Raw genomic sequence first — 18894 nt, 5'->3', positions numbered from 1 at the left:
AGAACAAAACTTAGTTATTTTGCTTTTGCCTCAATTTCTTAAGTTGGACTGCGCATTTTAGTCGGCGAGTAACTGTTAACATCATGCAAAACATATTTTAGCAAGAAAAGATACCGAACAGAAAATAATAATAATAATAATAATAATAATAATAATAATAATAATAATAATAATAATAATAAACATACAAGACAAATTAATTAAATGATATTAATGATCTTTTGTTTTATTTTGTTGGGTATATAATCATTAATTTGCAAGTGACTTCTACTTTATTGTCTAAGACTTTAGACTAGTATGATTATTTGTTGGCTTTGAGGGGCACATATTGCATAATGATTTCTCAATTTGAGTAATTAATACACATTTTGACGCCCTTAAATTAGGGATGTCTTATAAATTTTCCTCGTACATGTGCTAAAGTTTGAGATTAAGATTCTAATAATAAGCTAATGATCATGTGAAAACATGTGAAAACATGTGAAAAAGTATAGTGAATGTGGCCAGTATTAATAATGTATAGTAGAAATAGGTGTGTCTCTAGGAAAATTTGCCAAAAATAACACCATTTTTGGGCGGTCTTTCCATAATAGCACCACCTTTTGATTATTCCAGAATAACACCACCTTCCACATGTATTTGCCAAAAATGAAACAAAAAACCGGTAACTTTTTTTTCAGGTAACCTTGGGACACGTGTTCTAATTTGATTGGTTAATTTATTTATTTTTATTTTTAATTTTGGAAAAACTTTTTAAAAAAAAAAAATTAAATCCCCCTTCCCACTTTCCCGGCCCCCTTGCCCACCCCCTTTCACCGGCATCCACCACCCTAACCAAGACCAATCACCTAAAACCAAAAAAATTTAAAACCCCCTTTCACTGAGAACCACCACCTTGATTTCGGGCTCCTCCCTTCCCTGTTCCCGATTTCAGCCCCCACCTCTCCTCCCCGTAGCAGATTCAATCCCCCTCCCTTCATCGTCCCCAATTTCGAGCCTTTTCCCTTTACACAACCAACATTTTCGACTGGTTATGGTTTTGGGGAAAGGTGATAGGTGGTAGGGGCCGGAAATTGGGAAGGGAAAGGGAGGGGCATCGAAAATGGGGAAGGGAAGGGGGCACCAGAAATGGATAAGGGAACAGGGAATGGGTGGAGGGGTGATTAGGGCGGGGGAATGCAATGGGTGGAGGGGTGTTTAGGCCGGGGAATAGGTGGTGGGTTGTTTAAGGCGGGGGAATGGGTGGAGGGGATGTCGTTTAGGGGAGGGGGAAGGGCGGCGACGAGGGTGGGTACGGGGTGGGGGCTGGGCAGCGAAAGGCTGGCAGGGGAGGCTAGCCAGCTTGGTGGTGGGTTCTTTTTTTTTTTTTTCAATTTGTACTTTTTTTTAATTACTTAGGTTTTAAAAAAAATTAAATAAATAAAATTGACCATTGACATTGTACACGTGCACAAGTAACCTGTTTTACAGGTTACCAACCGGTTTTGTTTCATTTTTGGCAAATACATGTGAAAGGTGGTGCTATTCAGGAATAATCAAAAGGTGGTGCTATTATGGGAAGACCGCCCAAAGGTGGTGTTAATTTTGGCAAATTTTCCAATAATCTATGTTATAGGTACCTAATTAATGAACTTATTAACTCTAATTAATTAGACTATTTTAAACTTACCAATACTCTTATTAATTTTGATATATAATTCTCTTATTCAATCCCGTCAATTAATTAGCCTTTAGAAAATGGTAGAGTATAAAACATATTCCTGAGCCTCCACCATTAGCATAAGCTTTTGGTTGAATTGATTATTTAACATGGTATTAGGGTCAACGTGACACAAAGGTCACGACATCAAATCTCATCCACCCCTCTTTTCAAAGTGGAATATTAAGCACATGGTATGAGGACGACCCATGTTGTGGTGACGTGATAGATTATAAAACATGTTCTTGAACCTCTAACCATTAGCTTGAGTATATATATTAATTTGAATATAAAAAATATCAAGCAAGTAATAATAATTTGAAAAGTTGCATGTACCATGTCATTATAAAGTTTATACTCCCTCATTCCTAAATTAAAAGTCTATTTCTCTTTATTATATGGGTAATAAATACTCCGTATTATGAATAGGCTTCTAATAATGGGACGAAGAAAGTATTATCTTTTCAATTTTATCAAATTAATATACTCCATACTTCGTAATATGCAACTCCTCGAAAATACAATTATCACTTTGATTTGCACAAGTACAATCTAGTTAGTAGTTTATATATATATATATATATGTATATATGTATATATATATATGTATATATATATATATATGTATATATATATATATATATACATATAATTAAGGTTTCTTTATATGCCCTTAGCTTAACTAATATTAAAGCCCTCTTCTCTTCACCTTAAAAACTAACTAAAAAAAAATTGAGTTCAATATAAATAATTTAAATTTAGAAAAAATATTTTTTTTTAATAAAAATCAATGACTTTAAATAACAAATATAATAGAGTTTCAATACAAATAAGTTTTAGTTGGTTAAATTAATTTAAGTTCAATATAGCAAATTTTAAGTTACACCATGGTGAACCTAGATATAGGTGCACCACGCCTATACTTTTGAACATTTAGTAAAAAAAAATACTGAACATTTGCAAATTTTAAACACGTAGTACGTAAATACATCTAAACATCGCAAATTTTGAACATTTAGTTAAAAAATCTGAACAGTCGCAATGCATCACGCCTATACTTTTGAACTTTTAGTAAAAATATCTGAACAATCGCGAATTTTGAACATTTAATTAAAAATCTGAACATTGCAAAATTTAAACATTTAGTAAAAAAAAAAAAGAACAATCGCAATGCACCATGCCAATACTTTTGAACATTTAGTAAAAAAATATGAACAATAATAAATTTTGAACATTTAGTAAAAAAATCTGAAAAATCACAAATTTTGAATTTTTACGAGTTAGACAAATTTTGAAAAAAGTGTGTCTGACTCGTAATAATTCATTCAATATTTTTGTATATAAACTGAACATATACTATATACTAACATTTCTTAATAAAATATGAACATAAATATTGCATGTTTATGTTCAGTTTTTGTGACGTGTTCATATTTCTTACTAAATGTTCATTTTTTTTGTAAAATGTTCAATTTTTCTAGGAAAATTTTTCAAAAATAAACCAACCTTTGCCTATTCGCTCAAAATAATTCAGCCTTTTAATTAACTAAGAATAAGTTAACCTTTACTTAGTAGGAGTGAGCATTGGACGGGTACCCATACCGTTAGTACTAACGGTTCGGGTACTCGATAACCAAAATCACTAAAAGTGATACCCATAACCGGAACCGATAAGTTCGGGTACCCGAATTTTCGAATCGGTTATCGGATACCCAATAAGATATCCAATAATGATAATTAAACTTAATTATGTAGTTATTATGATATAATTTACAACTAATTAAAAACAATACCATATGATCTTGATCAAAATATTAGTAATATTACTAATCATTGATATTATAATGTGATTATGAAATAAAGTAAAAGTTTAGATTTATATTAATAAATTTAAGTAGAGAAAAAAAGCAAAAAAAATGCTTATCGGATCGGATCGGGTAACCGTTAATTTTAAAATGATACTCATAACCATACCCGATAACAAATTATCAGAATGGGTACCCAAACCGTTATGGTTATCGGATCAGGTATCCTAATTTTTGAAACGGTTACGGATCGGTTTTTTGGATTTTCGATTTTTGGTAGTTTTGCTCAGCCCTATTACTTAGTGTTTAATTTCGCTGTGTCATATTACTGATAACCGGCTTAAAAAAAAGGAGGTCATTAAGTTGGAAAGTCAATTCATTTTCCTCCCAAACATTTAATTCCCTCAACTACCCCCTCCTCGCTTTGTCACCCGCCATTACTCCATAGTTGAGCTTAATCCATAATTTTATGAAGTTGCTTGTAGAAAGGAGGAAAAGAAGGTCCTTTTCAAAAGAAGAAGGAGACGCGTTTTCATAAACAGGAAGTACAGAATTTAATATCCCGATTGCTCAATTTCAGGTTTGATTCTGAACCCTAGTCTGTACTTTGGGTAAATATTGTTGACAATGGTGATGAACTGGGAAAGATTAAAAAATTTGTTAAAACTAGGGGTTTTTTGAATATTTCACGTTAAATGTTGTAGTTAATTTAGCACATAAGTAGTTTTGATTTTCATTAAATTTCTGCAATTTGGCTAGTTTGCGACCTTGTTTTAAGCAATTGATTGATTGTGTCTTATTTAAGATGACATAGTTTGATAAATGTAATGTAATTTGGCTTAATTGTATGTGTTTTCTGTCAATTATAGGTGAGGTAAATAGGTGCATTTGACAGTGTCTATTCTATTTTGGCATGGTGGGGGGTTTTAAACATGCTACAAATTATGGGGAATTAGTTTATATGGGAGGCAAAGGGAAGACTCGTGAGCTTGATCCTGATGAGCTTTGTTATTTTGATTTAATTGATTTAGCAAAGAACTGTGGGCAATATGGCATAAATAGTGGGATTTTTTACTTGGTGCCTGGGTTGAGTTTAGCAAATGGGTTAAGGAAAGCTGCTGGTGATACAGAGGTTCTTGAAATGGCAGAGTTAGCTAAAAAATGTAGGTCTGATCTATAGATGTGTATGTGTTTGCACAATGAAGTAGAACTAGAGCTTGAGCCTTTAGGAAGGAAGATGAACCTAAAATATGACACATGTTATCACCCTCCCAGTCTTTACCACCCATTAAAAAACTAACACCCAAGAGGGGACCACATGTATTATTACTCCCAACTAGATCTAGTCCAAGAAAAAAAACCCCTTGTTGATTCCAACTCAGTCAAAACTATGAGGATGATGCTGAGCAAGATCTTGATGAGCTGTGTAGTGATGATGATGTCATAGTTGATGATGAGGGTGTAGGTAGTGAGTCAGACCCAAGTGATGAAGAATATAAGACAGCAAAGGCAAAAGTAAGATCTTGTAATGATAGGTTAAAGGAGATAGCTCAACAGGTTGTTTAGAGAGGCATCTAAGATTAAGAGTACTAATGATGAACACAATTTAGAAGAGGTGTCTACTGTGAATGAAGCTAGTGCATCTGGTTATGTCAGTGAGTATCCAAGTAGTGAGGAGCATTGACACACCTGAAAGTGGTGAAGAAGATGCAAATGTTGGTAGGAGAAGGAAGGGTGTTCTGGTGAATCCTGTTGCAAATTTCACAAATTTTATGTGGAAAGTAGGGCAATGATTTGCTACCAGTGGAGACTTTAAAGATGTTGTTGCAAAATATGCTATTGTACAAGGGAGAGATGTGAGCTTTGTGGTCAGTAACAAAAATAGAAGATAGCAACTAGGAGTAAGGTGTGTTGAGGGGTGCTCATTTTATTTGTACTGCTTAGCATTCAAGATTGGGTACATTTATAGTGAAAAGGTTGATGAGAAACACACATGCCATAGAAACATGAAGAAAAACAGGCAACTTAAGTCATCTTACGTAGCAAAGAAACTGTCAGAAGTGTTCAAATCAAGGCCTCATTGGCCAGCCAAGGAAATACAAGAGATAATAAGAAGATCTTTTAAAGTTATTGTAGGGAAAGCATTTGCATACAAAGTCAAATATTATGCCCATAGAATGCTCCATGGATTAATGAAGGATCATTATAAGAAGTTAGGAAGTTATTTGGAGGCTTTAAAGATAGCAAGTCCGGGTACAAAGCTTGAATTGGTGACTGTTGTCAGTAAGCCAGACCGAGCTCCTATTTCCAGAGGCTCTTCACTTGCTATGAAGACTTGGTTCTAGGATGGAAGGAGGCATGTAGAAGGGTGTTGTCTGTGGATGCTTGTTTCATCAAAACTTTCCTTGGTTGAGAGCTTCTGTCTGCAGTGAGCACAGATCCCAATGAGCAAATGTACCAAGTAGCTTGGTCTGCTGTAGAAGCTGAGAACAACCTATCTTGGGAATGATTATTCACCAACTTGCAACAATGTTTAGAAATTGGAGATGGGATAGGCTGGCCATGATTACTGATGAGCATCAGGTATTGTTATGTTGCTTAACATTGACATTGCTTTAGTTAGTTAAATTCTGTACATTAAGCATACTTCTTTTCTTTTTTTTTCATTAACTTTAAGGCTTTAAGCTTTCTTTAATTTGTGGTGTTTTGTTTCCAAGGCTATTTTGAATGCAGTTGCTAAAGTCCTACCAAAAGCTAAACATCGACATTGTGTAAGGAACATTTTCATGCTATGGCATAAGAACTTCCGAGGAGATGAGATGAACTACTTTTTTGGGAAGATAGCCAAAGCTTATAACCTTGCTGAATACAATCAAAGAATAGAGGAGCTTGCTGAAATTAATGCAGATGCAGCTACTGCATTCAAAGGGTACAATCCTAAACTCTTTTGCAGGGAATTCCTAGAGAACTCAATTAGAACTGATGCCATTACCAACAACATGGCAGAAACATTTAACGGTTACATTGTCAATGCTAGGACTAAGCATCTTATTCATATGCTTGAGGATATTAGAGTAGCCTTGATGCAAAGACTAGTGCTAAAAAGGAAAGAAATGCAAAACTCATATTCTGTCCTATGTCCTAGAATACAGTCTAGGTTAGAATTAAAAAGAGAAGTTGAAGGCAACATATTGTGATATTATGCCATCTAGTGATACCCTTTTCAATGTTAAGTAATTCTTAGATCAGTTGGTAGTTAATCTAGCGGCAAAGAGTTATACATGTAGAAGGTTAGACATGATGGGAATCCCTTGTTGTCATGCTATTACTTGCATCTTTTTCCAAAAAACAGAGATGCTGAGTCTTTTGTGAGTGATTTCTACAAAATGAGGTTTACTTAAAGGCTTATGCAAGCTCTATTCCACCTTGTGAGGGAGAGAGGCACTGGCCTAGGGTTGTGTGCAATGTAGACACCCCTCCAATTTAAATTGGCCTCGGTCGGCCAAGGAAGAATAAAATTAAAGACCCATATGAACTTCCTAAAAATCCAAGGACACTAAGTAGAGTGTGTATGGAAATGACCTGTTCTATCTGTTTAGTTAAGGGCCATAATAAGAGAAGATTCCCAAATAAACATACACCTGATGTGAGGGAACAACAACCTAAGAAGCCTAAGGGTAGACCTAGAATAACACCAAGGTCTGAACCTGCAACAACTTCTGATGCTACTCCCATTGTCAATGTCACAACCACTACATCATTAGCTGCTAAACCAGCACCACATTTCTGTTGCAACTCCTAGTCATCTAGGTAGAGAAGGAAGAATGATCATAAGTAGGGCAGGTGAAACTGGTGGTAGAGGTGGTGCAGCTAGTAGAGGTGGTGCAGGTGGTAGAGGTGGTACTGGTGGTAGAGGTATTACTGGTGGTAGAGGTGGTACTGGTGGTAGAGGTATTACTGGTGGTAGAGGTGGTACTGGTGGTAGAGGTATTACTGGTGGTAGAGGTGGTGCAGGTGGTAGAGGTGTTACTGGTGGTAAGGGTGGTGCTGGTGGTAGGGGTGGTGCAGGTGGTAGAGTGTTGTTAGAAGGGGAATAGGGAAAGAAAAGGTGCTTACTAGTGTTAGAGTTTACTTTGCATCAAATGGCAATATTTTGACAAATGTAAGTGTCCAATTCAAAGAATATTCTATTATTCAGTTTAGGTTCAATATATTTTGGCTTAACTTTCTTTACTTATGTTTTTTAGCCATCAGGGGGAAACAAGAGGCAAAGAAGGATGACTAAACCTGACCTGCTAGGTACATAATCCAGTAAGACTTCAACACTACATGAGGCCACTCAATAGCAACGCTTGTCCGGTGCTATGCTTGTTAAGTGCATCTTAGATTACAAGCCTGATTATGTATTTTGAGAACATTTATTTTGTTATCATTTGAAACTTATGCTTTTAGGATGAATGTATTATTTTACATTAACTGATGTCGTCAATTATCCTTTGAACACTTATATGTTGAATGATCAGTGTAATGGGAAAGCAGTTTATTTGCAAATTATGAAAGTGTATTGTATGAAAACCCAACTCTTTTATTCATTAACAAAAGGCGGTTACATTACAAAGCATACTTTATACAAGTGACTACAACTTGGTCCTCTTGTCACACATATTGGTACCTACTTTAAATTGAACAGAAGGAAAGCAAAGAAAATCCAAGAAAACAGAAGTGCCATGAAAATTTGTTCTCATTCCTTGAGCACTTCAACAGTTCTATCATAATTTGGCCAAGTTTAGTCTTTAGTTCTTGAAGATCTTCCTCAAAATGTTCCTTATTCACTTGTAATTTCTTAATCTTCTCTTCCATCATTTTTTTTCCATGCTCCTATTCAACAATGGTTGTCTCTCTCAAGAATCCTCTAATGAACATATTCCCCATCATTAATGTCTGAAATCCACCTGAACATTACACATTGAGTATCCTACAACACCAACAACAATTTGCTAAGCTACATTAACCCTAAAAATCAAGGAACAAAAAAGGTTGAAATACTTACAGACCAAAATGGGCAGCCATAGAAATTCCTTCCCACATTTACCCCTTTCTTCATTGTCCTCACCACTGGATTCCTCCCACAACTATATTTAATTACAGTTTATGAACCTCTCTTTGAGTTCGAAGAAGAACCCGCTGAATGTTGCCGCATCTTTCTTTCACAGATAAATTAAAATTTGAAAACTAGGGTTTCAATTTGGGGGAAAGCTTTGTGATTTAATGGAGCAAAGAAAGAAGAATATAAGGGGGGGGGGGGAACAGGCTAATACAAAAAGGGAAAGCATTGTAATGGTCCCACGTCAGTGATATGTCTATTTTATATAGTATTTTACCCCCGTCCCTTGGTAATAATTAGTAGTGTTTTTTTGGCTCTTTAGGGCCACTTTTATTACTAATTTGTGTTTTCTAGTGTTTTTGTAGTTTTGCTTGAGTTTTGTAGGAAATTGCACACTTGGAGCGTTTTCCGGGTTTTTCACGAAGCAACTACGAGCGTTAGGAGGACACGACCATCTTTGAAGCCCAAGGCCGATTAGAGTCATCAAGCCGGTGATTAAGGGCTCGGTAATCGGGATACCGAGGTATTTGGACCGAATGATCAAGACCCTAAGTGGATATCCGGATTGGGCCGAAGAGATAAGCCCAATCGAAGTTCCAAGCCTTGAGTGAAGCAAGGGCCCGATCGGGCAAGTTTAGCTCGATCGGGCGTGGCATGCGAGAGTGTGCTGGTGCGTGGCCAAAGGCGTGCCCGATCAGGTGAGATGCTAGCTCGATCGAACGCGGCTGTTTAGAAGAGTACGCGGAGAAAAAGGCGGGCCCGATCGGGCGGTGCCTCGCCCGATCGGGCGCGTGTTATTATTAGATGTTAATTATTCAACGTTTAAGTTTGTTTTAGTTTAGGATTCTTGCTTAGTATAAATATTTTTTCCATTGAGCAAGTTTAGTATCTTCTTTTACCTTCTTTTTTAGATTTTCTCTCTCTACTTAGCTTTTAGATTAGTTTCTCTCTCATATACTTTGTTCTTAACTCTATTCTTAATTCCAGATTTCTTTGGTAACGATTTCTCTTCTCTTAATCTTAGTTGTTTATTTTATTCCTTTGATCATGTCTTGTTTTATTGCTTTGATTAGTTTAGATTTAATTATGTGTAAGTAGTTTTATTTCTAGGGTTTATGGGGATCCATAAATAATATGAAGGGGTAATTTATTGTTGTTAATTGTTAATGCTAGATTAATTTCCTATTGATTGATTTAATGCTCTGTGACTAGATTTGCGCAGATCTTTTATGCATGAGTTTAACAATATTGGTTCGAGATTCGACAGATGAGAATTGATGTTTAGGTCTAGTTTCAATAGGCAGGTTAATTTATAAATGGTTAAGTCAAGATTCGAGAGATGAGATTTAATACCGGTAAATTAATTGCGTGATTGTAATACGTAGCGAAAGTCCTTTATGATCTGATTAATATATGCATTGATGATTGATTATTATGTTTTACCCTGGAATATTATTTATTGGTGAACCTATACCCTAGATCCTTTTATATATTGTTTTCTCCTTATTCTTAATCTTCGTAGTTTAGTTTCCTTCGACCATTATATTGTGGTTACTTTATAATCTAGATTATATAAATTAATTAGGAAGAAAAAGACTCGTTTCTCTGTGGATTCGACCCTACTTCCCTATTTGCATTAGTTAGAGGACTTAGGTAATACTTTTGATTAGGGGATACGACTATACCCTATGAGTCAGCATCCTACCTGTAGCTGTAGGTTAAAAATTCAACTGACTCGTCAAAATTAGACACTAAGTAAAGGTTAACTTCTTCCAAGTTAATTAAAAAGTTGACTTATTTTAAGCAAACTGGGCAAAGGTTGGCTTATTTTTGACAAATTTTCCTTTTTTTACCAAATGTTCAAAAGTATAGACGTGGTGCACCTATTTCTAGGTGCACCATGGTGCACATAATACTAATTTGTTCAATATATATTTAAGGGGAAGTAAGCAAGATCTAAGTAGGCACCAATGAAACCAATAATTCAGGTTATTGTATTGATTTGCAAGAGTATGTATTTAAGTGAATGAGGAGTGTGTTTCACTACATAGAGAGTCGAAGCTCAGGCCTTGTGATTTAAATCACATAATATAAAGTCTTAAAGCCAATATGTCTTGTGATGAAAAAAAATCAATGATGTACTAAAATAGTGCTATTGTGCAACCAGCTACAATAACAAATTCTGATTCAAAATTCTATTTGTTTTTTTAAAAAAAGAAAAAAAACAACCCTAAGTATAGAAATAAACAATAATACTTTGTACTCCCTCTGTTACGAGTTACTCGCAACAAAGATGGAGTTTGTGGACTCTTAGGCAAAATTTCTTAAGTGTAATTATTGAAAAATAAGGAAATGTGCTTAGTATTAATCAAATAAAAAAAATAAATACTAAATAAACACCAAGCACCACAACCACGAAACCACCACCACCTAGCAAAACAACAACCACGAAAACACCACAACCCAGCGCACCACCAACGAGCCCAGCACCACCAATGAACCTAGTGAACCCACGATCAACGAACCCAGCAAACCCACTACAACCCACCACCACCCACCCCGAAACCCACAACCCACGAACCCAGACCCACGAACCCAGACCCACACCTTGAAACCCAGACCCACAACCGCCGAACCCACTACAACCCACCACCACCCACCCTAAAACCCACTACCCACAAACCCAGGCCCACAACCCCAAAACCCACCACCAACAACCCCAAAAAGCACAACCCACGAACCTAGATCCACCACCCACAACCCCGAAACTCATAACCTACGAACCCAGATCCACCACCTAGCAACTGGAATTCACGAACCCAAAATCCACAACCCAGATTTTGAACCCAAAACCCACAAGTGAGGAGACAGCCGGCATCGGTGTGACTTCAGGCGAGGTGTTGCGGCCGAATTAAGGAGAGATCGGTGAAGAAAGAGAGGAAAATTCTGGGTAAGGTGGTGGTGGTGGTAGTGGTGGTAGTGGTAGCTTAGTGATGGTGGTAGGGAAATAAGAGTGATGATGAATTTAATTGGGAGGTGTTTAGGGTAAAAATAACCCAAAAAACGTGGTCCAATCCCGTAGTAACACGTGGCCCAGTCAAAGGGCGACACGTGTCCCTATGGGAAGATGACGCGTGTTAGATGCCCTAAAGAGCACCTGAAATCAGCAAGAGAAAGGGCCCTTATTAATCAGGGCCCAAATCCTGAGGAAAGTCATTGAAAGCCGCAAAGTGGCGCCCCTATGCGACATGTGGCACTCTCTGATTGCGCAGCCAATCATGTCACGGAATTTTAGGGTACAAACCCTAAAGGGGCACACGCTCCCACCCCTATATATACCCCAATCATTTTTGATGGGAGGGGTGGATGATGACATAACCTTAAAAAAGAGCATTAAAGAGCTCCAACTTCTCTCTACTTTCTCTCTCTAAACTTTCTGTTTCCTGTTCTCTAACTTGATCGTCGAAGGAGAATATTCCAGTAAAGGAATTTTTGTTAATTTTGTAGGTGTCCGTGTCTCATTGCCTGAAGAGCGCGACTAGTATCCTAGGACATCACAAAAAACCCCAAAACATTTGGCGCCGTCAGTGGGGATATTCGTCCGTTATGGCAATAGACGGTCAGACACCTAATACTGGACCTCGTCCAGGCGAGGACGGCCATGTAGAGGACATAATCCCTACAATCCTTACCAGCGATCCGCTAACCACCTCATTTCAAGAGGCCGATGACCCTCTTGTTACCGCAACCTCTCTGAAGGCCGCGCTCAACCAGTTCCGGAAGGAGTTTGAGAGCAATAGAGCCTCTACCTCTAGGCAGCCACCAAGGTTGGAGGGGGAGAGGGATCCAAAGAAAGCTCAAAACAAAGCGACTAATGCAACAGACGCTGGGAACACCCCACTTCGCCGGCTGGCTAGAAGGTCTCCAAGGGTGCCATAGAAAAAATTCTCTTATCTATTGGCTAAAACCCAGTCGGCTGGGGTAGGAGTAGGCAGCCTTGAAGAGAAGAGCCTGAGCCATCTAGACGGTGGAAGGATACCAGGGATTATCTCCGGCATAAGCAGCGGGAACGTGCCGCTTACTCGGACACGACCTCAACTCCAACAATGCCGGATGATTTCTCCAATCATTCTTTTTCCCATCATAGCAATTCAGCCATCTCCAGCAGGAGTCAAGCTGTACGGACTCAAACCCCCATTCCAGTGCAACCGCCCCAGTATACGCCTCCTCAGGGTCTTAACGACATTCTGCAGCCGAGTCCCCAAGTCTTAGGACAATATGGGTTGTTCGGTCAGACGTTCAGCCAAACTCCTTATCTGCCCGGACAACCTGTGCAGCCTCAGCCAGTTGATTGGTAGATGCGGTTGCTGACTCTTGGAGATAAGCCGCCTCCATTTTCTCAAGATATTTTAACTGGTCCTCAGTCGCTGAAGGTGAAGAGTGTACTCGTGGGAGCTTATGATGGCACGGTCAACCTAGTTGTACTTGCAAAGTGTAGATGATGCCAGATGGTGCATGCTTCCCAGCCACCTTAAAAGGAGTGGCGCAGGATTGGTTCAATAGCCTTCCGGCCGGGTGCATTAATTGTTTTACCACCCTCAGTTTGTTGTTTGTAGGGAATTTCTCTTACAACATTCCACCAAGAAAAATAAGTCTCAACTTGGCAACAATTGTGCAAGGAAAAAATAAAGGACTACGCTCGTACGTCCAAAGATTTAACCAAGTGTAGGGAATATTTCAAGCATTACCCCTAGCTTGAACCCCACTGTGATCATACACTAAAGTACGGTGGCGTCCAAAGAGAAATAAGATAGAGCAAAAGAGTCGCCAACAAGTTTTAGGAACTTGTAAACCGTTCACGAAGTGAAGGTTACACCCCTTAACGATCCAGGAGATCGTCAACTCCAATAGGTCTGGAACCATGACTGGTAGTTCGGGGATAAAGTTACAAATCCAACCTAAAAGTGATTGACTTAAAGGGACTATGACTCGATTTTAGACTTGTTTATTAGCTAAAATTTGATTAATTAATTAATTAAACAAAGTCCTTTAGTCATTAATTAGTTTATTAAGACTTATTTACAAACACAAGTCAGACCAAACGGTTAGTTTAGTCACATAAGAAGTATGCACAAGTAAGAGATGCACAAGTAGTTAAGTAGTCACAACATGATGCAATGAGTTTGCAACCTAACCATGACTCTAGTTCTCTAAAGTTCGGGATATGGGTTAGTCAAAGAGGGTCCATGGTTAATTGTCTGGATGCACCGCGCGGAAGCCTTACCGTGAATGGTTGGCACGAGTGGATGGGACACCGCGAGTCAAAAACTCGCTTCCATGGTTTGGTGAATTCAACATTCTTGGATGTACCCTTTGTTTCTCAGAGCGTTCAATCAGGTAGATGAAGCATGAATTCCCAGGGGGTATGTCCATATGTAGAACACAAATGGGTTTCAGAAAAGTGAGAAAAACTCAATCCGGAAGTAGGATCGATCAAATAGTGCTAAAAACTGGTCAAAATTAGAACGCATATTTCTTACTCGGTATTGAAAGAACTTGGCGCCAACGAACAGAGGTCGGCGCCGCGATTTGGCTTTGAAGCCTGGCGTCGCCTGGCGCCAGAGTCAAATTAGTGGCGCTAAACTCTATTTTCTGACGCTAGTTCCTACATGCCTCAGCAGCTTTCTATGTTCGACAAAATTTTCAAGTTTCGCGAAGCATTATTTCGATCCCAGTTGTGAAAGATATTCCTCAAATTTCCTACGCGTAGAATCCTATGTTTTAACTCATTACGGATGGTCTTTCCAATGAGATCTTTTTTATGCATATGACAATAATGTTAATCAAAATTACGCACATGAAATACTTAGAACTTTTCGAGTCTCATCCACTCATTCTAAATCATTGCCGAAATAAACTTCAGGAATTAAAACAGAAATCTTCCCAGTGGAGTCGCCAAAAACTGTAGGGAATATTTTAAGCATTACCTCTAGCTTGAACCCCATTGTGATCATACACTAAAGTACGGTGGCGTCTAAAGGGAAATAAGATAGAGCAAAAGAGTCGCCAACAAGTTTTAGGAACTTGTAAACCGTTCATGAGGTGAAGGTTACACCCGTTTACGATCCAGGAGATCGTCAACTCCAATAGGTCTGGAACCATAACTGGTAGTTCGGGGATGAAGGTACAAATCCAACCAAAAAGGGATTGAACCTGCCCTATTAATAGGCCTCTACTTTATTTTGATCGTATTCATGTGCGCTTTCTGACTAACATGCAATCAATAGGTTTGCCCTAAACCTATTTATCTATGTTGGTTGAATATTAATGCACAAATAAATCTATTATTGGCGATCACTTGAATTATAATCAAATTAACCCTAAACAAGATTATTAATTATCTTATTAAGCATGATTACAAGTATCAATTCCCTTTAAACATGCATAAAAGACGTGATCAAGCAATAGCAATAAATATAACATCAAGCAATGTTGCTTAGGTAAATATAACATAATAATAATCAAAATATATAAAAGTTATCCGTCAATTAACAAATAACATGAAATAATTCGTAAATTAACAAATTAGGTAAAATAATTCGTAAATTAACAAATTACGTGAAACAATTCGTAAATTAACAAATAACGTTAAACAATTCACTAATTAACAAATTACATTAAATTATATAATTCAACACAACAATAATCATAATCATAATTATAATAATTATGTTAAAGCATAATACTAATAGCAAGATCCTAGGCATGATACTAACAAGATTAATAACAAACCCTAACATGTCAGTAAACTATAAAGATCAAATATATAGCCCTAACATGATAGTAACATAATATTAGGAAGAAAATTGGAAGCATCGCAGGAAACACAATTGTAATATTTGATATTAAAAATTATCGTTGTTACCCTATACATGATAATAGGAAGATCAAAACGCCCTAGCGTAACACTAGAAATCATAATAACAACCTAGACATGATTTCTATATCATAATAACAATGTAAACAATTAAATCACTTATTTGGATTCCTCGTATCTCTTTCTAATAACAAAATATACACGTTAGTAACTTCAAGGAAAATAATAAAACAATTAAATTAAATAATAATTGAAAGAGAGATTTGGGACCAAACCCTTAAAAATTAAAACCTTTCACGTCTAGGGTGAAGGCAACTTCGAACTATGTTAGGTGTGTCTAGTGCTAATGTATGAGGAATTGTGTTTGTAAAAAAGTTGGTTTAGAAAGAGAGAGATAATCAAAAAATTCTTGATGAGAGTTGGTGAGAATTAGAATTGATGAGAATTGATGATTGTAAACAGAATTTTAAGAGGTTATTTATAGAGAAAATCAGATGAATGGATATAAAAACGAATCAGAGTTTCGACGAGAATAACACTCGATTAGCGCCAGGCGCCAAGCCTTGGCACCAGACATTAATGCTTAGCGTGAGGCGCTAATAATCAGTTTTACGCGTTTTGTTTTTATCATATCTTTTGATCCGAAAGTCAAAAAAAGGCATATAATATGTCGTTGGAAAGCTCTTGAAGTATACTTTCCAACCCAATTAGAATCAGATTAAAAAATTTTGTATATAAAAAGATTTGGCCGAAATAGTGGAAGGGTGTCAGTTTTGGATATAGTTGCATATCTCATTCATATCTTTTTTGTTATAGCTCGGAATTAATATTATAATATATCATTGGAAGGATAATTTCAAGATCTATCCAAACATATAATATTTGGATAAATAATATGAGGCACAAAAATAAAATCTGAATATATTCCACTTGGTCCCAAATCTGTAATATGGACCAAACTAAATTGGAATGCACGTTTTCCATAAATAAGGTAAGAAAAGAAATATTTTCAAAACCAGAAAGAAGAGATATTTTAATAAAAACATCCTCATCACTAGAATTTTCACACTTTCGCCTTGTTCGATAATCAAATGACGTGAAAGGTATTCATCACTGGGTTTGGTTTTATGGACACACATTTGGGTGTCTACACCAAGAAAAGGCCAAAATCTATAATCTTCCGGACGAAATGGCATACTTTGAATATCTCCGGGGATTAAGGCATAATGGTTTTAAGTTTGATTTGGTAAGAAAAAAGATTCGGTCATACGCAGGTGTTTTGTGGGAAGCCGAAGCTTACATTGAGGCGGCGGACTTTTGTTCGCTCACAAAATCAGAAGCGCCGTCCAAGGGGGGTCAGAAGAACTAACCTTCTCAGCAAGACTCGGTCGGCCAAAATAAAGAAGGAAACAAGAAGAAAGAAGTCTGGGTGGCCGACGGCCAGCAGGCTGAAGTCAAGACGTACGAACCCCAGTATGAATACAACAAGGACTATTACTCCATCCTGATGGAAATCAAAGAGAAAAGCCCCAACCACTAAGAGGCCCGGTGCAGTACAGGAAAAAGAACAAGTACTGTCACTACCACAAAGATGTGGGTCATGACACGAACGATTGCATCAACCTAAAGAGGTTGTTGGACAAGCTGGCCGAGAAGGGCATGTTGAGTTCTTACGTGATGAAGTCCAAGTACACCTACACACGGACAGACAACACGTCTAAGAAGAAACAGAAATGCCTTGATATCAAGAGGTTTCACCTCAGGGAGCCCCACCATGAAAGGGATCAAGCAAGACGCCTAGAACTTGGGAAAGGTGATGCAAAGGGATGCAGTAAAGGCCAAACCCTTTCCTGAAGTAACCATCAGCGAGGCTGACCAGGGGGAGGTCAAGGCCCTACACAATGATCATATGGTATTCATTATGAAGATAGCCAACTTGAAGGTCGGACGAATATTGATTGATACAGGTAGCTCGGCCGACATCATCAGCATGGCCGCCCTGAGGAATCTAAGCTTCCCATAGGATTCTCTTCAAGGTAGGATTTGGGGGGAATGTTATCCATCCAGTTGGGCGGATAAACCTACCCGTCCGCTTTGGGAAAAAAGGGGAAGGAAGAGATATGGTTGTCCGCTTCCTGGTGTTAAAAGAGCTGACTAGATATAACGTTATACTCAGTCGTCCCACGCTGAACGCAGCTAAGACAGTCATTGTACCTCATCTAATGCTGCTAAAGTTCGAGAGGACGGACGGTAAAATTGGAACGATCCAAGGAAGTCAGAAAATGGCTAAGGAATGTAATCAGTTAGCTGTTAAGCCTACCACACGCGGACCAAAATTGTCCAAGCCAAAAGAATAAGGAACCTCACTCCCAGCAAACTAGGTCGGCCAGAAGCGCAAGGAGGCCAAGATAGAGCATGCCAAGCAGCTAATGACTGTCGGTCGGTCACAAGAGTTAAGGCCTCAGTCGGCCGGCAGTCACCAAGATATAGTGCTTGACCCCGATCAACTAGGCCGGACGGTTAGTGTAGTCACTATAGCTTTGGTTATGCTTAGGGATGAGTTAGTTCAACTGCTGAGAGAATTCAAAGATGTATTTGCATTCGAAGTTGGTGAGATGCCAAGAATAAGTCATGACCTGGCCGTGCATAAGCTAGCTGTGAATCCATTGATAAAACCTGTCCGTTAGAAGAAAATAAATCATGGAGAAGAAATGAATCAGGCGGCCGTGGCTGAGGTGAAGAAGCTGCTGGACGCCGGTTTCATTCAGCAATGTTATTACCCAGACTGGGTAGCTAATGTAGTTCTCGTGAAGAAGCCGAATGGGACATGGAGAATGTGTGTGGATTACACAGATCTGAATAAGGCATGCCCTAAGGATAGTTTTCCCTTGCCCAAAATCAAGCGCCTTGTTGATTTAATGGTCGGGCATGCCTTGATGAGTTTCATAGACGCATACTCTGGATTCCATCAAATTCCCCTATGGGAAGAAGATTAAGAGAAAACAACGTTCGTGACTAAGCAGGGGTTGTAATGTTACAAAGTTATGCCATTTGGCCTCAAGAATGCCCCTACCACCTTTCAGGGACTTGTTAATACAGTCTTTAGAGATCAACTCAGCCGGAATATGGAGGCGTACATCGATGACATGATTGTCAAGTCGAAAGAGCCGACCGACCATTTGAAGGATCTGCGAGAAACTTTTACCGAACTCAGGCGGCATAAGATCATGTTAAATCCAAAGAAATGTGTCTTTGGTGTTGAGTCCGGTAAATTTCTCGGATTTTTAATTGATCAACGTGGAATTGAGGCCAACCTTGAAAAAATTCAAGCAGTCCTGGACATGAAGTCATAAAGAATAATCAAAGAGGTGCAAAGGCTAACCGACTGTTTAGCAGCACTTGGTAGATT

At 38.1% G+C, this 18894-nt stretch overlaps 1 protein-coding gene across 5 annotated transcripts; it reads left to right on the top strand.

Annotated features, from left to right (window-relative positions):
* The first annotated feature begins 3821 nt into the window (after positions 1 to 3821).
* LOC110729237 lies at positions 3822 to 8498 on the top strand. 5 transcript variants are annotated; one of them, XR_002512863.1, is made up of 4 exons: positions 3822 to 4084; positions 4374 to 6087; positions 6222 to 7666; positions 7752 to 8491. XR_002512863.1 is itself a non-coding variant. In XM_021908952.1 (3 exons), exons 1-3 carry the CDS (start codon positions 6010 to 6012, stop codon positions 7783 to 7785), a joined length of 324 nt encoding a protein of 107 aa, XP_021764644.1. In that variant the 5' UTR covers positions 3831 to 6009; the 3' UTR covers positions 7786 to 8498. The 5 variants fall into 5 exon arrangements, 2 of the variants coding, with proteins under 2 accessions (XP_021764643.1, XP_021764644.1); XR_002512864.1 differs by having other exon boundaries at positions 3824 to 4084; positions 5641 to 6087; XR_002512862.1 differs by having other exon boundaries at positions 3822 to 6087; positions 7752 to 8494.
* The last annotated feature ends 10396 nt before the right edge of the window (positions 8499 to 18894 follow it).

The sequence above is a fragment of the Chenopodium quinoa genome, unplaced genomic scaffold (genome assembly GCF_001683475.1).
Source record: "Chenopodium quinoa cultivar QQ74 unplaced genomic scaffold, ASM168347v1, whole genome shotgun sequence".
Taxonomy (NCBI): Eukaryota; Viridiplantae; Streptophyta; class Magnoliopsida; order Caryophyllales; family Amaranthaceae; genus Chenopodium; species Chenopodium quinoa.
Note: the sequence above shows the minus strand (reverse complement) of the source record. Positions and strands in the feature narration are given on the sequence as shown.

Bases quoted from the DNA above. Each gene is read 5' to 3' on its own strand.
- LOC110729237 (XM_021908951.1), top strand. From the start codon at position 6,010: ATGATTATTCACCAACTTGCAACAATGTTTAGAAATTGGAGATGGGAT. The intron at 6,088-6,221 runs GTATTGTTATGT...TTTGTTTCCAAG, and splicing joins TGATTACTGATGAGCATCAG to GCTATTTTGAATGCAGTTGC.